The following is a 25,488-nucleotide window of genomic DNA, read 5'->3' on the forward strand; positions in this document are numbered from 1 at the left end:
AGTGACTAGATTGATACATAGTCACCCAAAATATCTATACTCCAACATGATTTGTCCACAGGAGAGTGTCAGAATAATTGGCTAGATTTGACACAAGCTGTATAATGATTTAGATCTGGAGCAGTTGTTGATACAATGTGCTGTGGCTTTTAGAATATCATACCAGCTTTCAGAATGGATTGATTACGTACACTGATTTGTAAGGGATTTATGTTCACTTTGCCAATGTGTAATAGGCTATTGAGGGCAAAGTGTAATATATTGTTATGTAAAGTAAAGTTAAATAGATTTAATAATATTTATCAAAGTACTATTAATCAACGAAAGGAAAATCCCCATTGAGTATGGTTAAGCCCAGTGAGATATTTTAATAATATCCGGGTCTAGCTAAGAATTTGGCTGGAACGGATTAGACTGTATAGAAGCATGGTGAAAATTATTGTGTTTTTAATGATTTATTAAAGGTTATATTTTATTTTAGGTTGTCCACCTCAGTCAGAGTGATTCATGTTATTTATTGGACTCTAATATTGTGGAGTTCAAGGTCCTCACTCAGTGAAGTTATATTTAAACACAGGTTGCAATGTAAAATAGGTACAAAGCCAAGAGGGTGTTGGGTGGGCGGAGTGAATACTTTTGCAAGCCACTGTATGCAATCCATTGCTAACGATTTTCTGGCTTCTTCTTAATTCTTCCATAGGAAGCACAGTGACTCAAAACATCATAATTTCAACCACATCTAAGGGGTCCCAATTGGCGAATGAAGATGTGAGGTTTTGGGAAAGAAAGTAGTCTGGGCGTCCATGAGATTTATGAAGGCCTCATAGAAAACAATTTTGAAAGACAATTATGTGAGGTCTGCAGTTTCAAATTGGATTCCTGTAGTACAATAATTACTACAGCAATTTTCTACTAAATTTCTGAAATTACACGGAATAGGTCCATTTGGTATGGTAATTAGCCTGAATAATTGAGTTTGCCACTTCTTGTATGGACTTCCATTTGCATAGCAACAGCTTTCTAGATTTCGAGCTCTTCTGCTTTGACAAATGGTATAGGGGAGGGGGAAGAGTGAGAGGGAGAGAGAGATTCTTAATATTTTCTATGATCTCCCCCTTTTTGAGGTAGCGTAGGGGCCGACTTACAGATTGCCCCTTAAGCCTACCTTAAGGCACACCCATCCTGGATCCCATAATACCCTCTCTTTCAGGGGTTCTGAGATGGGCTTCTCAGGGGGGCTACTCAGTGTCAATGAACAAGTGTTGGACTCCGGACTGGAGGTAGCCAGAAGTGACAATGGGGCCCCAACCTCACAGGAACCCTCTGGGGCCTGTTCTGGGTCGGTCAATGGCCCTGTTATCCCGCTGCATGATGAGGGTCCAGAAGGAAGGGCGCAAACTGCCACCTGCGGGCCACAGGTGACAGCGGCTAGATAGGCTCTTCTTATTAGTCTGAAAAGCTGTGGACCCAACTTGCCCACCACCCTGACCGACTGGGGATACAGCTTTCCGATCACCCTGAATAGTTCGGGGTACATTTCTTCCACTCATCTGACAGGCTATGGGTACCTTCTTCCCATACTCCTGACAGACATTGGGACACATTTCCCTCACACTGCCCGGTTGTGGGACCTACCTTCCCACCCCTCATTGTTACCTGGGGAGCCCTGCTAGTCATGGGGCAGCTACCACCGACCATGTCACCATCTGGCATGACACTGGTCAGCTGCACGGGACGACCTACTTCCTGGTGTCTGTGCCCGCTTCCATCGCTCATAGCACTTATACTGGCTCCTTTTAGGGGGTCCTCAGCAGCATCACCCCGTGTCGTGAGGTGGCTGAGTTCCCCTTTACCACAACAAACAATTTTATTATACATCACATTGACATTATTTACAGTGACAGCACATGACTTATCAGACCTGGGAGGGTTGTCAGGAATGTATCGGGCAACCAACCGTCCCAGATCAGTTCCCAATAGCTCATTAGTGGGGAGATTCTCAGACACCCCCACTTCCCTTAACCCCTTCCCCGCACCCCACCCCAGACGGTGAACACCCCCAAACCCGGTGACAGTCAGGGTCTTCCCAGGAATGAGTTCTTCTGGTAACACAAACTCAGGGCGGATGAGGGTATGTTCTGCACCAGTGTCCTTAAGCCCATTATGGGTAACGGTGTTGCCCACAGTAACCGGTTGTAAGTTCTCACGGACCCTGCCAACCGCCCCACCCACAAAAAGAATGGCTGCAGTAGGCCCTGGGGCCTCAGGTGTGACGTTCATCTTCTGCCTCTCTGGGCAGACAAGGCTGATGTGACCCGTTTGGTCACAAGTATAACACCTCCAGGCGTCGAATGCAGGCAGGGTGCTGGAAGATGGGGCAGGACCCACTGAGGGCCGGCTGGCTGGAACATTTTGGGTAGTTGTCGGCTTACCCCCTTTTCCAGCTGGCGACAGCTTACTTCCGCACCTCCGGTGTGTGGTTGGCCTCATACGCATTTTGGCAGCTTCCTTTGGCTCCCGGTCCAGAACAAATTTTCGCACTTTCACAGGGCAAAGATGAAAAAACTGGTCCATCACCATCAGATCCTTCAGGTCCTCAAAGGTGGTGACTGACAGTCCTTGGACCCACTGCTCAAAGTTGGTCCTGAGCCCATTCGCCACATCACTGTAGCTGTCATGTGGTCCACGCTGAAGGGCTCTGATCTTTTTCCGGTAAACCTCAGGAAAAAGCTGATACTTTTTTTTTTTTTTATCAGGGCCTGCTTGATGGCCTCGTAGTCTCCATCTTGGTGTCGAGTGAGAGAAGCAAACACTTCCAGAGCTTTTCCTCTGAGCACTGGAGTTAAATATCTGGCCCACTGGTCCTCAGGCAGCTGGTACTGTCTGCAGGCTTTTTCAAATCCTCGCAGACATATGTTAAAGCCCCCATCCTTTTCCATTACAGGAAAATGCTCAGGACGGGGTTTAAAGTTGTTGGCACTGTTGAACTCACGGGTCTGTGTGGGAGATGGCTCCTTCTGAATCCGGGCTAGCTCCAGCTGGTACAGACGCTCGTCTTGCCGCTCTCGCTCGGCTCTCTCAGCTTGGGCCTGTCGCTTAGCTCTCTCAGAATTTCAGGATCAGCTGCAGTCGTCCTTCACGATCATCTGCGGCGAGCTGCTCCAAGGCCATCGGCAGGTGGGGGTCCACACTACCCTGGCTACGGGTATGGCTGGCAATCACAGGTGGGACCCCTGCAGCAGCGCCATCCGGGCCTTGGCTGGCCGCCCCATTATCAGGGCTCTGCTGTCGGAATGGCTCTGCGGCCCCTTGCAGCAGTTCAGCAATCATTTGGGCCTTGGTTTTGCTCGTGGGGTCAACCTGTTCCAGCTCACAGAGGGCAGTGATAGTGTCCTTTGACTGCTGGTTATACCAGGGCTCTCCACGCGTAGCCATCATTGCCATACAAAAGATAGGACAGAAAAACAAGAGTAGGGGGGGGGGATGCAACTACTACACGTACAGTAATGTCCCAGATAAAAAATATTAAAACGCTGAGTCTGATTCCTTAAAACTCTGCACAGAATTCTCGCAAGAGCCGTGCAAGTTTTCCGTCACAGGAATGATTGCTCAATCCAGCCATTGATGTTTTGTAATATCCCACCGCTTGCCACCAATTTGTCAGTGATCAAGCACAATCCCGATTACGCACCACGTAGCTATGGGCAAGTGAGCAGTGAGCGTATGGCGTACACACCTCCGAATTCCAGCGCATAGAATATGTGTATATGCCCCCGTACGATCACTGCGAGCTTCACGATAACCCAATTAAGATTATTTGCCACCACCACCAATCAGTTTCATTTTTAAAAGATCTAAAATCCACTACAGGCCTGATTGGAAGCCTGCTTTCTGGTAGCGTATATGGCTTCGGGGGAGGAGTAATTACAGAACAGAAGAAACCGGACTATTAAATTTTGTATTTAATTCAAAGGGAGGCAGTGTTTCTGAAAAATATACAAAATATTTTACAAAGGGGGACAAAACAATACAGCATATACAGTTAAACAAAATAAAAAGGGATTAATAGAAGAACTTAACAGACCGATCGCAGAGACAATTCAGTTTAGCTCGAGGGGAGCGCTCAAATGGACAGTTATGGAACGGGTCCACTTCTTACACAAATATGTATCTCCCAGCATGAGTATAGATCAATATTCAGCTCGATCTTTTATGGCGAAGGGGGCGCTGCCCATACACTCCCCTGTGATGACCTCACGTGGGCTGGTCTCCGCCCTTCATGGTTTTATTGAATTTCTAGTTTCTGCGATATCTCCTCGCTGGTTGATCGCAGAAATTAGCAAGTGATGCCATATTTTTTTATTGCGATTTTACCTTTCTTTAGAGACCAAACATGACATAACTGCTGTTGGTTATGTTTGCCCTCTTGCGTTACAGTTCACCGGCAGGGCGCACAGGTACAGAAAAATATGTATCTGTTCCTTAGTTAGTCCCGCCGCTAAAAATGTGTCCCATCACAATCGGAGTTATAGAACTTCCGATATTCCATGTTTCATTCCGGTGCCTAAGAGACTGGAGATTCGACACGTGCAAATGAGAATGTCCTGGCTATTGTACGGAGTGAGGTACATTCTCTTTGAAGCCTTAACGAGTTGTTTCCTTGTCTCTTTCAATCTCTGGCCCATATGTTCAAAGGTGTCTATTTGTCACCCATGTCTCTCTTACCAGGAGGTTCATTTGGTATGGTAATTAGCCTGGATAATAGAGTTTGCCACTTCTTGTGTGGACTGCCATTTGCACAGCAACAGCTTTCTAAACTGCGAGCTCTTCTACTTTGACAAATGGTATAGGGGAGGGGGAAGAGTGAGAGGGATTATACCAGTATGTCCAATGTTGTGCTTTCAGCCAGGCATAATTCCATTCTGTGCTGCGATTAATTGTCATTATGTTAAAAAATATAATAATAGAAACTGAGACTTAGCATATGTAGTGGATAGCCTAAAGGAGTCTGTACAAATAGGAGGAAAGTCAGTCAAACCAGCCAACTAATGTGTATGGGTTGAACTGATAAAGTAAATGAGATAGAAGCACCAGAGCCAGATGTCTTACACCTAAAATCTTCAGATTCTATAATATTTAGGTACATGAATTTATTTAGCATGGTCTAGACAATTTTTATTGAATGAGGGAGTTTCTGAACATACACATGGTCAAAATTGCTGGTACCCCTCACTTAATGAAAGAAAAACTCACAATGGTCACAGAAATAACTTGAATCTGACAAAAGTAATAATAAATTAAAAATCTATGAAAATGAACAAATGAAAGTCAGACATTGCCTTTCAACCCTGCTTCCACAGAATTAAAAAAAAATTAAACTCATGAAATAGGTCTAGACAGAAATGATGGTACTCTTAGCTTAATATTTTGCTGAACAACCTTTTGAGGCAATCACTGCAATCAAACGATTCCTGTAACTGTCAATGAGACTTATGCACCTCTCAACAGGTATTTTGGCCCACTCCTCATGAGCAAACTGTTTGTCTCGTCTTTGAAGGTTGCCTTTTCCAGACGGCATGTTTCAGCTCTTTCCAAAGATGTTCAATAGGATTTAGGACAGGGCTCATAGAAGGCCACTTCAGAATAGTCCAATGTTTTCCTCTTAACCATTCTTGGGTGTTTTTAGCTGTGTGTTTTGGGTCATTATCCCGTTGCAAGACCCATGACCTGCGACTGAGACCAAGCTTTCTGACACTGGGCAGCACATTTCTCTCTAGAATCCCTTGATAGTCTTGAGATTTCATTGCATCCTGCACAGATTCAAGACACCCTGTGCCAGATGCAGCATGGCAGCCCCAGAACATAACGGAGGCTCCTCCATATTTCACTGTAGGGACAGTGTTCTTTTCTTGATATGCTTAATTTTTCTGTCTGTGAACATAGCGCTGCCTTGCCAAAAACTTCCATTTTTATCTCATCTGTCATAGGACATTCTCCCAGAAGCTTTGTGGTTTAACATGTAGTTTAGCAAATTCCAGTCTGACTTTTTTATGATTTTTTTGCAACAATGGTGTTCTCCTTGGTCGTCTCCCATGAAGTCCACTTTAGATCAAACTACGACGGATGGTGCGATCTGACACTGATGTGCCTTGAGCTTGAAGTTCACCTTTAATCTCTTTAGAAGTTATCCCGGTCTCTTTTGTTACCATTCGTATTATCCGTCTCTTTGATTTGTCATCAATTTTCCTCCTGCGGCCACGTCCAGGGAGGTTGGCTACAGTCCCATGGATCTTAAATTTCTGAATAATATTTGCAACTGTAGTCACAGGAACATCAAGCTGCTTGGAGATGGTCTTATAACCTTTACCTTTAACATGCTGGTCTATAATTTTTTTCTAATCTCCTGAGACAACTCTTTCCTTTGCTTCCTCTGGTCCATGTTGAGTGTGGTACACACCATGTCACCAAACAGCACAGAGAGTATGTGTAGCCCTATATACAGGCCCACTGACTGATTACAAGATTGTAGACACCTGTCATGCTAATTAGTGGACACAACTTGATTTAACATGTCCCTATTGTCACATTATTTTCAGGTGTACCATCATTTCTGTCCAGGCCTATTTCACGAGTTTAATTTTTTAAAAAATTCTGTGGAAGCAGGGTTGTAAAGCAATGTCTGACTTTCATTTGTTCATTTTCATATATTTTTATTTTATTACTTTTGTCAGATTCAAGTTATTTCTGTGACCACTGTGAGTTTTTCTTTCACTAAACGAGGGGTACCAACAATTTTGACCACGTGTGTATGTCATATGCCATGCCCACCTAGTCCTAACAAAATATTTTCAGAAGATTCACAATATATTATTGTGGCTCCCTAAAGACAGTTAGCATGTGATGTCTGGTCTAGTTTGATAGGTTCATAGGGTCACTGGCTCTGCATTGGGGCCAGCTTTCAGTCAGGGCAGGGGATGCGGTTACAGCCGATACTCTGTATACTCAGAGCTGTGACTGAGCTGGCGGCGACCCTGTGACTGAAACCAGAGTGCTGCGGGGGGAATAAAGTTCATTTTCTCCCCGCAGCGTTCGGCTAAATATAGGCGCTGGGCAGTTTAGTAACGCTATTAACCTGCATATTAAACCCTTATCTGCAGGTTAATAGAGTTTTTGTGGTAACAGATTCCCTTCAATGTATCAAAACTGCTCTGGATAATTAAAAGTTGCACAACGATCGATTGCCAAATGTAACAAAGGTCAGTTTTTCTGCTGATCAATGTAAAATAAAAAAAAAAATGAAAAAGACAATCCCACCCCACACTTCCTACCAACAAAAGAGAGAATCTCTCCATAAAATTCCCTGTGGCTCAACGTTATCAACAAAATGATAAATAAAAATTATGAAGACCAAGGATAGTAAATACTAGTAGATTCATTGTAAAAAAAATTATACAAAACTGAAATTCCGTCTGACAAACTATTTTCTCACCTTAGCAGCCAAGTCAATTTTTCCTTTATTGTACTCATCTACAGCATTCTGTAGCTCTGCAACACGGCCTTCAACACTCTGCGCAAATGGATACATGTATAGTTAAAATCCAATCTTTGCCATTCATCAACTTAAAGAGAACATGTCACTAAGTCAAAAGTAGCCAGTTTTTGCTCTTATTTATTCCCACTGCTCTCCTGAGTAACATTTATTTTTCATTTTTTAGATCTGCTATATGGATCCAGACATATAAGCACTTTTTTTTATTTAGTGCTAATTTTGATGGTCTTTATTAAGAGGGCGTGGTTCACAGGATTCTCTGGGAGAAGTGTCTAAGGCTGAGTTCACACGATGCGTATTTCATGCGTTTCCGCGGCGTTTTTGCAGTTGCGGAAACGCATGAAAAACGCATGGTAGAAGGGAAGCAATGTTCCCCAATTGAAATCCACATGTGCTGTGCCCATGATGCGGATTTTTCCGCAGCGTAAACGCTGCGCTCAAAAATCCGCAGCATGTCATTTAATTTTGCGGAAACGCGGCGTTTTCGCCGCCATTGACTTGCATTAGAACGCGCCAATTCCGCAAGACTGCATCTGTACTTGCGTAATTGGCGCGTTCTAATGTGCGGATGGTACCCGGGTGTGGAGGAGAGGAGAGTCTCCTCCACACCCAGGTACCATTAAAAAAGCTGTAAAAACAAGAATAAAATAAAAAATATATATATACTTACCATCTGTCGGCCCGCGCAGCACTCCTGCTTGCTTCCCGGCACTTGCAGTGAGTTGTAGGACCTGCGGTGACGTCAGAGTCATGTGACGGGTCACGTGACGCTGACGTCGGCAGGTCTTTCAATTCAAAGTTGCCGGCAGCAGGGAAAATGGAGTGTAAAGCAGGACAGCACGGGCCATCGGAGGTAAGTATATACACTCTCTCGGGTCACACTGTATAAATCCATGCTGTTTGCATGGATTTATATAGTGTGACCTAGTTGTCAAGCACTTTCCAGGTGATGCTAAAATCGCCTGGAAAGCGCTCGTCAATCTGCATGCGGAAACGCATGTGAATCTGCATGTGGATCCGCATGTATTCTGCAGGAAAAACGCATGCACAATCTGCATGCGTTTTTTCTGCCAGGGAGATGCAGAAATGATGCAGAAATTTTCTGCTTCATTTCTGCATCGTGTGCACATAGCCTTAGGCTGCTTTGCATTATTACACTTTCAACCATGCCCCTTTGAAAAACTACAATAAAAATCAGCACATAATAAGGCCCATACCTCTGGATTCAGATGGTGGATTTTATTAAAAAAAACAAAAACCCAGAACACTTAGGGAAGCAGGTACACTTTAACCCCTTCACCGACAAAGCCTGTTTTCACCTTCATGACCAGGCCAAATGTTACAATTCTGATCAGTGTAAATTTATGAGGTAATAACTCTGGAACGATTCAACGGATCCCCCTGATGCTGCGAATGTTTTTTTCGTGACATATTGTACTGCATAAAAGTGGTAAAATTTCTTCGATGACTTGCATTTATTTGTGAAAATATTGGAAATTTGGCAAAACTTTGGAAAATTTTGCAATTTTCAAACTTTTAATTTTTATGCCCTTAAATCAAAGAGTTATGTCACACACAATAGTTAATAAATAACATTTCCCACATGTCTCCTTTACAACAGCAAAATTTTTGAAACAATTTTTTTTTTGTTAGGAAGTTAAGGGTTAAAAGTTGACACGCGATTTCTAATTTTTCCAACAAAAAACATTTTTTTAGGGACCACATCACATTTGAAGTGACTTTGAGGGGTTTATATGACAAAAAAATACCCAAAAGTAACAACATTCTAAAAACTGCACACATCAAGGTACTGAAAAACCATATTCAAGAAGTTCATTAACCCTTCAGGTGCTTCACAGGAATTAACGGAATGTGGGAGGAATAAATAAACATTTAACTTTTTTTCACAAAAATTTTACTTTAGACCCAATTTTTTACTTTCACAAGGCTAACAGGAGAAAAATTACCCCAAAATTTGTTGTGCAATTTCTCCTCAGTATGCAGATACTCTATATGTAGGGGAAAATTACTGTTTGGGCGCATAGCAGGGCTCAGAATGGAAGGAGTGACATTTTGGAAACAGACTTTGATGGAATGGTCTGCGTGTGTCATGTCACGTTTGGAGAGCCCCTGATGTGCCTAAACAGTGGAAAACCCCCACAAGTGACCCCATTTTGGAAACTAGACCCCTCAAGAAATTTATATAGATGTGTGGTGAGCCCCTTGAACCCACAGGTGCTTCACAGAATTTTACAACGTTGATCTGTGAAAATGAAAAAACAAATATTCTTTCCAGAAAAATATTGTTCTAGCCCCAAATTTTTTCACTTTCACAAGGAAAGCAGGAGAAAATGGACCTCAAAATTTGTTGTGCAATTTCTCCTGAGTACACCGATACCCCATATGTGGTCAAAAACTACTTTTGAGGCACAGTGCAAAGCTCAGAAGGGAAGAAGTGCCATACTGGAGATCAGATTTTGCCGGACTGGTTTGAGGGTGCCATGTCACATTGGCAGAGCCCCTGAGGTGCCAGAACAGCAAAACCCCTCATAAATTACCTTATTTTACAAACTACACCTCTCAAATTCATCTGGGGGTGCACTTATCATATTGACACCACAGGTAACGTCACAGAATTTTATACCATTGGGCAGTGAAGAAAATATAAATATGTGCAAAATAATAGCAGTGTATTGAAAACAACTGAGAACAAGCTCAATCCTCATAATAGTATTTATTTCCATATACATACGTGGCGCCCCTGAGGGTTCGGTCGCCACAGAGGTATTGCATCTCATCCAGAGGTGTGGTACCTCACTCTCAGGTAAGGAAGGAGTACAGCTCAGGACCCTAACACCTGCATTCACTACACCACATTTCCGGGGGACAGGGCGAGATTGCTCCTACGGGAGAGCACAGTCCCTGGTCCCTGGCTGGAGTGGGGGGAACCACCTAGAGAGGGGGAACCATGTAGTGGATGGGGTGGAGGAAGTAGATCCTGGGAGCACTTAAAAGGAAGTCGTATAAAATAGGGAACGATCTTAGATCAGGGTTCGTTCAGTCAGAGGAAGAGAATTGACAGGAGCAGAGGCTCTGTACGAGCTCTGCTCCAGAGGCGGGCCTACACAGTGAGGCCAAGGTCTGGGAAGAGAAGGGGAGCAGGAAAGGCTCCAGGAGGAACGAGGGGGGGGATCCTAGGGGTACGGGCAGTGCTGGAGGCCACCCGTACGCCCGAATCTACAAGACAGTGGAAGGATCAAGCCGCAGAGGGGACCGGCCCCTTAACTAGCACGGATACTTTAAGTCCAACTAGCAACCGGAGGTGGCTGTACTTTCAGGATGCAGTTGCCCACTACCACAGTTAACAATCGGCGAAAAGGTGGCCACATAGGGCCCAGGGGACTGCAGGTCGCCCCCCAAGACCCGAGGCCACCGGCTTGGGACACTGACTGTGAGGCGCAGGGCAGGAGGGTGAGAGCCAGCGCAGGAAGACGGCTGAGGAAGGCACATAGAAAGGGGTCCTGTTAAGTGCTCTGGAAAAACCCGAGGGTGGACTGAGCCCCTCACTGAGTAAACACAGAACGACGTGGGCAATTACATTGAGCCCTGTAATCTGGACTGCAATAACTGTGAGTAAAGATCCTGGGACTGCACTATCTTGTCTCTGTGTTACTTGCTGCGCCATCCCTCACTGCACTACAACGCTCAGCATAACCACCATCATCCACACACACTGCCCTGAAGCTACACTCTTCCTGTGGGGAGTTATACCACCCTTGCCGCCAAACCATCAGCTTCAGAGGACTGTTCCGCAGCGGCGGCCTCATTAGCCGCACTTCACAGGTGGCGTAGTCGGACATTATAAAAACCTATACATATCATTCTCCTTGGATTGACCGCCCTGGGTCACGGTCCAGGTCACCGCCACTGCGACTACAACCCCCAGCATCTACCGGCCCAGCTCCGGGTACCCCACGGCCCAGGGGGCGCGTCACATACGCATTAGGAGCTGCACATTCAATTCCAAATAACATGAACAAAATATACATTTTTAAACTGAAAATGGAGAAAAGGGAATAATAGGCTGCTCAAAAAAATATTAACAACCAGAATCTAAACCAGCACGATATATACAGTACAGACCAAAAGTTTGGACACACCTTCTCATTTAAAGATTTTTCTGTATTTTCATGACTGTGCAATTTTCATAGTCACACTGAAGGCATCAAAATTATGAATTAACACATGTGGAATTATATACTTAACAAAAAAGTGTGAAACAACTGAAAATATGTCTTATATTCTAGGTTCTTCAAAGTAGCCACCTTTTGCTTTGATGACTGCTTTGCACACTCTTGGCATTCTCTTGATGAGCTTCAAGAGGTAGTCACCGGAAATGGTTTTCACTTCACAGGTGTGCCCTGTCAGGTTTAATAAGTGGGATTTCTTGCCTTATAAATGGGGTTGGGACCATCAGTTGTGTTGTGCAGAAGTCTGGTGGATACACACTGATAGTCCTACTGAATAAACTGTTAGAATTTGTATTATGGCAAGAAAAAAGCAGCTAAGTAAAGAAAAACGAGTGGCCTAAGAAATGAAGGTCAGTCAGTCCGAAAAATTGGGCAAACTTTGAAAGTGTCCCCAAGTGCAGTAGCAAAAACCATCAAGCGCTACAAAGAAACTGGCTCACACGAGGACCGCCCCAGGAAAGGAAGAACAAGAGTCACCTCTGCTTCTGAGGATAAGTTTATCTGAGTCACCAGCCTCAGAAATCGCAGGTTAACAGCAGCTCAGATTACAGACCAGGTCAATGCCACACAGAGTTCTAGCAGCAGACACATCTCTTCAACAACTGTTAAGAGGAGACTTTGTGCAGCAGGCCTTCATGGTAAAATAGCTGCTAGGAAACCACTGCTAAGGATAGGCAACAAGCAGAAGAGACTTGTTTGGGCTAAAGAACACAAGGAATGGACATTAGACCAGTGGAAATCTGTGCTTTGGTCCAATGAATCCAAATTTGAGATCTTTGGTTCCAACCACTGTGTCTTTGTGCGACGCAGAAAAGGTGAACGGATGCACTCTACATGCCTGGTTCCCACCGTGAAGCATGTAGGAGGAGGTGTGATGGTGTGGGGGTGCTTTGCTGGTGACACTGTTGGGGATTTATTCAAAATTGAAGGCATACTGAACAGCATGGCTACCACAGCATCTTGCAGCGGCATGCTATTCCATCCGGTTTGCGTTTAGTTGGACCATCATTTATTTTTCAACAGGACAATGACCCCAAACACACCTCCAGGCTGTGTAAGGGCTATTTGACCAAGAAGGAGAGTGATGGGGTGCTACGCCAAATGACCTGGCTTTCACAGTCACCAGACCTGAACCCAATCGAGATGGTTTGGGGTGAGCTGGACCGCAGAGTGAAGGCAAAAGGGCCAACAAGTGCTAAGCATCTCTGGGAACTCCTTCAAGATTGTTGGAAGACCATTTCCGGTGACTACCTCTTGAAGGTCATCAAGAGAATGCCAAGAGTGTGCAAAGCAGTCATCAAAGCAAAAGGTGGCTACTTTGAAGAACCTAGAATATAAGACATATTTTCAGTTGTTTCACACTTTTTTGTTAAGGATATAATTCCACATGTGTTAATTCATAGTTTTGATGCCTTCAGTGTGAATGTACAATTTTCATAGTCATGAAAATACAGAAAAATCTTTAAATGAGAAGGTGTGTCCAAACTTTTAGTCTGTACTGTAGCAGTCTAGAAAACAAGAGATTCCATCTTAATGATAAAAATATAATTTTTATTCAATCAGAAAAATAAAAACAACATTTAAAAAGACAGGGCAACAACCTCCAAAAAAGGAAGAGGACACATGCATAAATGGGATTGTAATCCCTATACAGGCTAATTAAAACATGAACAAAAAAATAATTTTAAACTGAAAATTGAGAAAAAGGAATAATAGGCTGGGAAAAAAATAGTATCTGCATTTTCATTTATAAGCTCAAATATTTACAGTATAAACTGAAATTTATTGCCAGACTTAGCTTTTCTGTTAATCACTGGACTAATATTTAGTTGTGTAACCTTTACATATGACACCTGCAAAAAAATATTCCTGTCCAAGCAGACTGGACTACATTCCTCAGTTCTTTTACATTCTTAGGTTTTGTATCAAAAACAGCATTTTTAATATCACTCCACAAATTTTCAATCTGAGGTCTGGGCTGGCCATGTTTCATCACAGTCTTGTTGGTTTGGAACCAGGATGTTTTCTGCTTGCTGGCATTTTTGGGGTCGTTGTCCTGCTGAAACACCCATTTTAAGGGCATTTCTTCTTCAGCATAAGGCATCATGACCTCTTCCAGAATTTTGATATATTCATACTGGTCCATGGTGCCTGGTATGTGATAAATGGGCCCAACTCCATACTATGAGAAACATTCCCAAACCACTATGCTTGCACCTCCATGTTTTACGATCGATCTTCTTTGATCTCCCTGGAGCTGATCATTGCATGCTTCTTTGCCATTATTATTATTATATGATCTATGTGAATGGTAGTATTTCTTTTCCTACCACATGTTTCGGGTTTTCTTTGCCATGTTAAAGCACTGGAAATCTTTTCAGCTGAGCAACCAATTATTTTCTGCACTTCTTTATATGTTTTCCCCTCTTCAATGAACTTATTGATCAAAGTTTCTTCTTCGCTACAATGTCTGGAACGACCCATTTTACTCACTGAGTAAAAGCTAAAACCAGAAGGTGCAACATTTGCTGCCTTCCTTCTGTAAATAAGGGCCATAATTGTCACCCGTTTCTTCACAGAATGAATGACCTCACTAATTGAAATCCGCACTGCTATTAATTAGAACACCCGACCTTTCATTAAAAGAGCCATTTACACCCAATTAGCAGAGTGCATGTCATCACTGTTGATTGCCCATTGCTCGCTTACACCTAGTCATGAGTTTTTTTCCCATGTTGTATAGTCTTTTCTGTCAAAATCAGTAATTAAACACATTAGTGATGTTAGACTGCTATTATTTTGCACATAACTATATATCTATCTTGCACACGCACAATTGTATATTATATGTATCCTTTCTTACTTTAATTACATTTTTTGTTCTGAAAACCCCCAAAATCCTACACAACTGGTATTGCCAAATTTGTTATGGCTAGCCACTCAAATAAACATGTTATTTATATTGTATTGTGAATGTCACCTGGTAACACCTGCTTCATTCTGCTAGGATGGATAGATCTCAAAAAGTGCAGGAGCACATTGTAAGTGCCAATACATACTGTATGCAAACACTGAATATATGAAATGTATACTACATTTCTGCTATTTAACATATACACAGCTGACAAATATACAACAGCTGCACCGGGCAACAGTTGCTTCATTCTGCTAGGATGTGCTGGCCAAATTTAGATTTTTTTGTGTGTGGATGCATGGGACCAGGACCAGATGACCATGAAGGGCCATGCTGTGAAAAATCTGTATGCGAGGGATGATATGATAGCAAGACCATAGGTCCAATTCTTTCAGGATAGGTACAAACATAAATCTAAGAGAAGAAAAGAGTTGCTTTGTCTAATAGCAAAATAAATGTTTGAGATTTGAGGTAAAGGTTAAAATGCAATTCGGCTTACTGTCCGGTTGAGATAATTTGTTAAGGGAAACAAAAGGCTCTAACAGTCATGCTGTGAAAGAAGTTGGTGGAGAATAGAAGCCTGAAAAAGAAAGACTTCTCTGTGAAGCTGATGCCAGGAAATGTTGGCCTGAAGAAATATAACATGGGAGTTCCACTGCCAATAAGGCCATTGTGGTGCCATCAGTATAGAGGGATGATAAGCACATTAGGTAAAATGGAGCCATCTGGAGAAGAAGGAACCAGATTTTCCTCTAGTGAATAAGTATCAAAACCAGAGATTGCTACTGGTAAGTGGGCCAGAACCAGATCTGGGGGAAAAAAGGTTCATCGTTTCTATAAGGTTCCTGGCAGGCTTAGTAAATTATTAATACATTAACCTTTTTCATTATTTCTTTATTATTGTTTATTAAGTTACATAAGAAACAAACAAAACTTGAGGCACTAAGGGTGCCACATTCATACACTGTGTGCAGAATTATTAGGCAAGTTGTATTTTAGAGGATTATTTTTATTATTGATCAACACTATGTTCTCAATCAACCCAAAAGACTCATAAATATCCAAGCTTAATATTTTTGGAAGTCGGAGTGGTTTTTTTTAGATTTGGCTATGTTAGGAGGATATCTGTTTGCACAGGTAACTATTACTGTGCAGAATTATTAGGCAACTTAATAAAAAACAAATATAATCCCATCTCACTTGTTTATTTTCACCAGGAAAACCAATATCAGTGCACAAAATTTAGAACTAAACATTTCTGCCATGCAAAAACAAAAAAATTAATGATCAATATAGCCACCTTTCTTTATGATGACACTCAACAGCCTTTCATCCATAGATTCTGTCAGTTGCTTGATGTTTTCTTGCTTGATCTGTTTTCGATCAACATTGCGTGCAGCAGCCACCACAGCCTCCCAGACACTGTTCCGAGAGGTGTACTGTTTTCCCTCCCTGTAGATCTAACATTTTATGATGGACCACAGGTTCTCTATGGGGTTCAGATGAAAAAGGAGGCCATGTCATTATTTTTTCTTCTTTAAGACCTTTACTGGAAAGTCACGCTGTGGAGTAGTTGGATGCATGTGATGGAGCATTGTCCTGCATGAAAATCATGTTTTTCTTGAACGATACCGACTTCTTCCTGTACCACTGCTTGAAGAAGTTGTCTTCCAGAAACTGGCAGTAGGTCTTGGAGTTGAGCTTCACTCCATCCTCAACCCGAAAAGGTCCGACAAGTTCATCTTTGATGATACCAGCCCATACCAGTAACCCACCTCCACCTTGCTGGCGTCTGAGTCAGAGTGGAGCTCTCTGCCCTTTACTGATCCAGCCTCTGGTCCATCAAGAGTCACTCTCATTTCATCAGTCCATAAAACCTTTTAAAAATCAGTCTTAAGATATTTCTTGGCCCAATTCTTGACGTTTTATCTTATGTTTAATGTTCAAAGGTGGTCGTTTTTCAGCCTTCCTTACCTTGGCCATGTCCCTGAGTATCGCCCACCTTGTGCTTTTTGATACTCCAGTAACGTTGCAGCTCTGAAATATGGCAAAACTGGTGGCGAATGGCATCTTGGCAGCTTCACGCTTGATTTTTCTCAATTCATGGGCAGTTATTTGGTGCCTTTTTTGGCCAACACGCTTCTTGCGACCTTGTTGGCTATTTGCCATGAAACACTTGATTGTTCGGTGATCACGTTTCAAAAGTTTGGAAATTTCAAGACTGCTGCATCCCTCTGCAAGACATCTCACAATTTTGGACTTTTCAGAGCCCGTCAAATCTCTCTTCTGACCCATTTTGCCAAAGGAAAGGAAGTTGCCTAATAATTATGCGCATCTTATATAGGGTGTTAATGTCATTAGTCAACACCTCTCCTCATTACAGAGATGCACATCACCAGATTTACTTAATTGGTAGTTGGCTCTCAAGCCTATGCAGCTTGGAGTAGGACAACATGTATAAAAAGTATCATGTGATCAAAATACTCATTTGCCTAATAATTCTGCACACAGTGTAGATGGCTGTAGTAACTTAATACAATGTCCATATACAGTGGATACGGAAAGTATTCAGACCCCTTTAAATTTTTCACTCTTTGTTTTATTGCAGCCATTTGGTAAATTCTAAAAAATTCATTTTTTTTCTCATAAAAATACACTCTGCTCCCCATCTTGACTGAAAAAAACAGAAATGTAGAAATTTTTGCAAATTTATTAAAAAAGAAAAACTGAAATACCACATGGTCATAAGTAATCAGATCCTTTGCTCAGTATTGAGTAGAAGCACCATTTTGAGCTAGTACAACCATGAGTTTTCTTGGGAATGATGCAACAAGGTTTTCACACCTGGATTTGGGGATCCTCTGCCATTCTTCCTTGCAGATCCTCTCCAGTTCCGTCAGGTTGGATGGTGAATGTTGGTGGACAGCCATTTTCAAGTCTCTCCAGAGATGTTCAATTGGGTTTAGGTCAGGGCTCTGGCTGGACCAGTCAAGAATGGTCACAGTTATTCTGAAGCCACGTCTTTGTTATTTTAGCTATGTGCTTAGGGTCATCGTTTTGTTGGAAGGTGAACCTTCTGCCAAGTCTGAGGTCCAGAGCACTCTTGAAGAGGTTTTCATCCAGGATATCGCTGTACTTGGCCGCATTCATGTTTCCTTCAATTGCAGCACCCCCATAGCATGATGCTGCCACCACCATGTTTCATTGTTGGGATTGTATTGGGCAGGTGATGAGCAGTGCCTGGTTTTCTCCACACATACCGCTTAGAATTATCACCAAAAAGTGCTATCTTTGTCTCATCACACCAGAGAATCTGTCTTGCACTGAGGAGAGGCTCTCCCATGATTGCTCAGTTTGGCTGGATGGCCAGGTCTAGGAAGACTTCTGGTGGTCTCAAACTTCATCCATTTAAGGATTATGGAGGCCACTGTGATCTTAGGAACCTTGAGTAATGCAGAAATTCTTTTGTAACCTTGGCCAGATCTGAGCCTTGCCACAGTTCTGTCTCTGAGCTCCTTGGGTAGTTCCTTTAAGCTCATGATTCTCATTTGGTCTGACATGCGCTGTGAGGTCTTATATAGACAGGTGTGTGCCTTTCCAAATCAAGTCCTATCAGTTTAATTAAACACAGCTGGACTCCAATGAAGGAGTAGAACCATCTCAAGGAGGATCACAAGAAAATGTACAGCATGTGACTTAAATATGAGTGTCTGAACAAAAGGGTCTGAATACTTATGACCATGTGATATTTCAGTTTTTCTTTTTTAATAAATTTGCAAAAATTTCTACATTTGTTTTTTTTTCAGTCAAGATGGGGTGCAGAGTGTACTCTAATGAGAAAAAAATGAACTTTTTAGAATTTACCAAATGGCTTGTAATGAAACAAAGAGTGAAAAACTTAGAGGGGTCTGAATACTTTCCGTACCCACTGTAGGTGATCTTAAGAAATATAACATCTTGACATTGAGGTCAATAGTCATACTAAATTCTTAGTAACAGTTATACAATAAAATGACCTAATATGAAGTTTATTTATAGTTTCTTTATAACATCCACTAAATATAGAATGTAAGTCAAGAGAAAAGCAAAGCAGATAAAGAGAGAAAAGAAAGCAGTAGAGAAAGCACAGGGGAAGAAAGAAAGGGAAAGAGGGGAGGTGGTTACTCAGCCTAAGGCCACAGCCGCACTATCAGTAATTGGTCAGTATTCGGTCAGAATTTTTTCTGAGGAAGGGTGGCCAAAACCAGATGAGGAACAATCAGAGAAAAAGTATAAAAGAAAAAAAGTGCACCAATTCTGCATTTATCACCCACTCCTGGTTTTGGCTCCCACTCCTGAGAAAAAACACTGACCGAATATTGACCAAATACTGATAGTGGAGCCTAAGGGTCCTGTGTTTGGTGATCCTTGAGATATGCCCAGTACTCTGCAGAAAATCTAAACTCGAGCCAATGAAACCAAGTTTTATAAAAACGGTTGTAGGAATTGTTAGCTGTAGCAATCGATTCCTCCATCAACAGCACCTCATTAATTTTAGAAAATCAAAAGGACGATTGTTGGAGCGGTGTATTTTTTCCAAACAGGGGGATGCACGCCTGAGCCGTCACAGTTAGATGCGTCAGTATAGAATGCCGGTATGTTTTTAGAGGGATGTCGGAGTGATGGAGAAGGACAAGAGCAGGAGTCAGGTCAGTCACAAGATTAGTGAACTTATATCACTGATTGTACTTTGTCCCAAAAAGGAGTGATTAGTTTGCATGACCTAAAATGTATAGAAGATCCCCTTCCTCATTGCCACATCTCCAACACATGGGACTTGGCTCTGCGAAAATCAAATGTAGTCGAGACGGGACTCTATACTACCCAGACAGCAATTTATAACCGTCTTCCTGGAAAAGAGAGCAAATCAACGCTTTATGCGTTAAAGTAAAAAATTTGCCTCCATTGGTCTTTTGATAGAGAGAGGCCTAAATCCCCTTCCCACTGCGTCAGAAACCTGGCAAGCGGAAGGTCTGGTTGCTTAATCAGTAGAGTATGAAAATGACAAGGTGTGCCTCAGAGGTCCTACACTTGAGCAAGCTGTCTCCAACTTCATTTTCTCACTATTAAAGAAGGCTCTAGGAGGGAGTGACTGAAAAAAATGTAACAGTTGACCTACTCTCCATGCATCTAGGGTGGATGGTGAAGAAATACTAAGGAGATGATCCTTTAAAGGCCAAGAGTGTTCTGCTCCAAAATGACAAATTCTGAAATGGACCCTATTTATCCAAACTCTGAAAACCCCATCCTTGAGACCTGGGGAGAAAAGTGGATTGCCCAAAATGGAAAACATGTAAGAGCATTGCAGTATGATGTGGTCACGCACTACAGTAAGGGAACAGCAAGCCAGAGTAGCCCCAATTGTTGGATGTGTTTTAAGCGCTTTGAGCAAAGAAGAGTCCAACCTGGGGGCCGATATGAGAGGGATATTTGCAAAGCTTTGCTCAATCCTGACCCATGCTTTTCCAGGGCCATTTGTACACCAATCCAATATCCTAGACATGTGGGAGGCAATATAGTGAGATCTGAAGTCGGGCAGCACTATACCCCCTGCAGATTTGGAGCGATATAATATAGTTCTTCTAATAAGAGGAGGTTTGCCGGCCCAAATAAACTTGGTGTGTACTGATGTTACACTCCTGAAGAAGGACGTGGGAATCCTAATAGAGAGAGCTTGTATGACAGATAAAATTCAGGATAAAATGTTAATTGTGAAAAATGCAATTCTCCTGAACCACATAAAAGCATTTCTCGTCCATCTTGAGCAATTCTCCCTCACCGATTGTAGTAATTTAGGGAAATTAAGCGAGTATGTCAAATCTATGTCTCTTGGTAGGACGATTCCCAAATATTTTAAACCGGAATTAGCCTACTTAAAACTAAAAGTTTCTTTCAAAGGTGCTACTGTAGACAAAGATATTAATATTCAGGATTTTCGACTCGAAGAAATTGATTCGGATTCGACTCGTATTGAAATTAGATAAGCCATTGTATAAATGGAATTCTGCCATCAGGCTTGGCAAAGAAATGACCGAGTTGTTAATGAAAAACAGCAGATCATCTGCGTAAGCTGCCATCTTGGTAGGAGCACTGCGGATGTTAGGTCTCATAATGTTAATGCTAACTCGAACCCTTTGATTAAAGGGCTCCATAGTAAGTATAAAAATTAAAGGTGAGAGCAGGCAACCCTGGCGTGTGCCATTGCATATGATGAAGTCCTGTGACAGAACTCCATTTACTTTTACTTTGGCGGTGGGTGTAGCATATAGGGCAGAAATCCATCTTGACATATTAAACTTTAAATCTATTCCATGAAGTGTCTCATCCATTAAGAACCAGTTCACCCCATGAAAGGCCTTTTCTACATCTCTAGAAAATAACATAAAAGGTTGGGACTTTATTCTAACTATGTATTAATGTTCAATGCCTTTGTGGTGTTGTCCCTAGCCTCTCTCCCTCTCATGAAACCCGCCTGGTCTGGGTGAATGATATCTGTAAGTAAGGGGGATAAACCACACGCGATCATTTTCGCAAATAATTTAATGTCCACATTAAAAAGAGAGATTGGTCTTGCACACTGGGAAGGTTCTTTTTCTCGACGCTTCCCTGGCATTCCCGAGAGCATAGGTAATGAAAAGAGTCCATGTCAGGTGTCCGGGCAGATATAGCACAAAATTTGTTTTATTCTCACTTCATCTTAGTTGAGCCTCATGCAAACCCCAAATGTTTATGGGAACAGACGTCGCATGCCGCTTAGGGTAATATACACTAAACACGGGCCAATTAGATTTATTATCTGAAAATTCTTTTGTGCTTCAGCGTATGGTCACTGGATGTCAGGGATGTGTCAGTTAAATGTTGATCGGTTTGCTTATTGGCTAGACCTATTAAAAGTGGTGCTATGGATGCCACTCATCTATAATAGTTCAGATGGTCTGTGTCCGATTATAGCAGAATAAGTCAGCAGTAGTGATTGAGTGTCATGCTAGGTATGGAGAGAACCCAGTGCATAACGACAGGAAAAGGTGAGGGAGACCTACCACTAGGGAAAGGGAGAGTGGAGACCCCTAAACAGATCTAAACAACAAACCCTAACTTCCCTATAAACCCTAAATAGGCGCTACACCTATTGCCAAGCAGGAAACCTGGCCCTAGCTGACCCTAAGGCTAGGCCCTAGGTAGGCAGCGGGAGAGGTGAGCACTGAGTCAGAGTGGGTCAACTACCAACTAAGGTACACAGGGAAAACAAACAGGAGAATACACTTAGCTCCAAGATCACTCCAGAGAAGCCACAGCAACAATCCATGAAGGAACTCCAAGGTAATTCTAGCCGACTACTAGAATCCCAAGCCTGAATAGGTATAACACGCTATCACCAGCAACTCTGAGAAATCGGAGTGTATTTAAGGACACAGCAAGGAAGTGCTGATTAACAGCAGAAAGGTGAGGATACCTCAGGGTCCTAAAGGGAAAGGTATAATCCCTGCTGGGTCCTAAAGAGAGGAATTAAATCATAAAAGGATCAGGGAGATATTTGTAAGGCCAAACGCAACAACAGTCTACAGCCGGACACCGTATGACTCAGTGTCAACCCTGACACACCTGTGACATTCAGGAGGAAATTATGGTGGATGACCACTAGATGGCAATGGTGTACTGTCAAGGTGAGCCCCAGTGGTATTAACTCTCACAGTGCTGAAATCTTCCAGCACTTGCCAGCGTTTTGTAATACAATCAGGCCTGTGTGATGAGGCCTTTATAGAGAGGCTGCTATTGTTGTAGGCCACCAGGATACTGAGCAGGACGCCAGGGGGTTGCTGAAGTGTCACAGCTGATCTGTCAGCGGAGCCCTTCTGTTAGTATGAGAGAGAGCTGGGCTCTGGTTTGGGTTTCCCTCCAGCCCTGATTTAAATATGCACAGGGTAATTACCCTTGAACAGCAGCTTATGTGCAGTGAAGGCTGCTCGGGCCCTGGCAGGACATCAGTACCAGCTGCACTCCCTCTGATTACTGCGTACCGGCGGTTCTCCCCTATGCCCACACAGTTCGTCTCACCTCCGATGTCTACCTGCTGTGGGTCACTGCCTGCCGAACACTAAGATAACAGTGCTGGCCTCCTCCTCCAGAGCCTGGATGCCGAGCAGTTAAGACCATGGTCTCAGTCTCTCATGTAGGCCGGAACTCACCATGACATCGTAGCTCCACCAGAAAGGTCTCAAAATGCTCCTCTCACCCAGACAGAGCTTGTGAGACACTGTAGGGATTAGGATGGAGCCTCTATTTTAATGAATTGTATGAATTGTTTATTGTTTTTTTTTACCCTTGGAGCTCTCACATCCACTTCCGTTTTTCATACATTAACCTTCTTCATGTTTAAAGCAAGTGAACCATGGTGGCATTGACAGAATGGACAAGATTGGAGGCCCCTCAGATAGGGAAGAACTTTTGAAAAAAAATGGAAAAAGAGCGGCCATAGAGAATGCGTGCAGAGGAGAAGCCTCAATTGATACCCTGGAATAAAGCATTATCTGAAGAAATTGGAGATATGGACCGTAGGATAGGAGAACCTGGTGAAGACGCTGACATTAATATTCAGGCCAGAAATAGTTTTCGTTATGGAAGAACAGGGTTATCTTTATGTAATGTATGGAGGAACAGAAGGAGTGTCATTGATAATCTGACAACCACAGAGTCGTCCAATTTGAATTAAGATGAGGAACGCTGGAATGAAGACATCCATCTATTTTTTTACCTAAGGAATTGGAGCTATAGTCTCCTACAGGAGTGTTGTATCTGCACACTGATCATTAGGAACACACAGAAAAAATGTGGGATCTATAAGTTCCACAAGTAGCCCATTAAGCTTATATTGTGGGGTGCATGCATGTCTTCTTGCGCAAAGTGTCATCGGCGCCAAGTGTGTGCAGTTACTTCATTCGGCAGTGGACCAACACCCATCTTCTTCTCTCTTCACATAGGCATAATATCTCGGCTTGTTCTATCTGTCATCTGCTGCCATTTCCCCTGAAACAATTTAAAGGTATAATATTTCTGCTTGATGTATCTGTGCTATATGTTATCTGTTGCATTCCATTCATTACTTTCTGATATACAGTACAGACCAAAAGTTTGGACACACCTTCTCATTTAAAGATTATTCTTTATTTTCATGACTTTGAAAATTGTACATTCACACTGAAGGCATCAAAACTATGAAGTAACACATGTGGAATATACTTAACAAAAAAGTGTGAAACAACTGAAAATATGTCTTATATTCTAGGTTCGCCGGAAATGGTTTTCACTTCACAGGTGTGCCCTGTCAGATTTAATAAGTGGGAATTCTTGCCTTATAAATGGGGTTGGAACCATCAGTTGCGTTGTGCAGAAGTCAGGTGGATACACGGCTGATAGTCCTACTGAATAGGCTGTTAGAATTTGTATTATGGCAAGAAAAAAGCGGCTGAGTAAAGAAAAACGAGTGGCCATCATTACATTAAGAAATGAAGGTCAGTCAGTCCGAAAAATTGGGCAAACTTTGAAAGTGTCCCCAAGTGCAGTTGCAAAAACCATCAAGCGCTACAAAGAAACTGGCTCACATGAGGACCTCCCCAGGAAAGGAAGACCAAGAGTCACCTCTGCTTCTGAGGATAAGTTTATCCGAGTCACCAGCCTCAGAAATCGCAGGTTAACAGCAGCTCAGATTAGAGACCAGGTCAAGGCCACACAGAGTTCTAGCAGCAGACACATCTCTTCAACAACTGTTAAGAAGAGACTTTGTGCAGCAGGTAGAGGTGAGCAAGTATGTTCTGTTAACCCTTTCGCCGAGTATACTCGGGCCGAGCACCGAGTAGTTACAGATGCTCGGTGATATGTTTGAAACACTTCTGTGTGCATGATTTGCGACTGTTTGACAAGTTTAATACATGTGAGGAATGTCTATTTCTTACACATTCCTCACATGTATTAAACCTGTCAAACAGTCGCAAATCATGCACACGGGAGTGTTTCAAACATATCACCGAGCATCTGTAACTACTCGGTGCTCGTCCCGAGTATACTCGGCGAAAGGGTTAACAGAACATACTCGCTCATCACTAGCAGCAGGCCTTCATGGTAAAATAGCTGCTAGGAAACCACTGCTAAGGACAGGCAACAAGCAGAAGAGACTTGTTTGGGCTAAAGAACACAAGGAATGGACATTAGACCAGTGGAAATCTGTGCTTTGGTCTGATGAGTCCAAATTTGAGATCTTTGGTTCCAACCACCATATCTGTGACGCAGAAAAGGTGAACGGATGGACTCTACATGCCTGGTTCCCACCGTGAAGCATGGAGGAGGAGGTGTGATGGTGCTTTGCTGGTGACACTGTTCGGGATTGAAGTTACAGTTGAAGGCATACTGAACCAGCATGGCTACCACAGCATCTTGCAGCGGCATGCTATTCCATCCGGTTTGCGTTTAGATGGACCATCATTTATTTTTCAACAGGACAATGACCCCAAACACACCTCCAGGCTGTGTAAGGGCTTTTTGACCAAGAACGAGAGTGATGGGGTGCTACACCAGATGACCTGGCCTCCACAGTCACCAGACCTGAACCCAATCGAGATGGTTTGGGGTGAGCTGGACCGCAAAGTGAAGGCAAAAAGGCCAACAAGTGCTAAGCATCTCTGGGAACTCCTTCAAGATTGCTGGAAGACCATTTCCGGTGACTACCTCTTGAAGCTCATCAA

General features: G+C 42.8%; 1 protein-coding gene across 3 annotated transcripts in view; it reads right to left on the reverse strand.

Moving 5' to 3' along the window:
* The window catches only part of VPS16 (VPS16 core subunit of CORVET and HOPS complexes), a 334,351-nt gene that overhangs the window by 76,381 nt on the left and 232,482 nt on the right, over positions 1-25,488 (reverse strand). For 2 of the 3 annotated variants that reach the window (XM_073647834.1, XM_073647832.1), the window contains one exon: positions 7,490-7,567. The exons of the other annotated variant lie outside the window; for it this stretch is intronic. In XM_073647834.1, coding sequence (XP_073503935.1) covers positions 7,490-7,567 — 78 coding nt within the window. The remainder of the gene's footprint in view (positions 1-7,489; positions 7,568-25,488) is intronic. 3 annotated transcript variants of the gene reach the window in all.

Source organism: Phyllobates terribilis, unplaced genomic scaffold (assembly GCF_046119375.1).
Source record: "Phyllobates terribilis strain yellow unplaced genomic scaffold, ASM4611937v1 Scaffold_9__5_contigs__length_417890890, whole genome shotgun sequence".
Lineage (NCBI taxonomy): Eukaryota > Metazoa > Chordata > Amphibia > Anura > Dendrobatidae > Phyllobates > Phyllobates terribilis.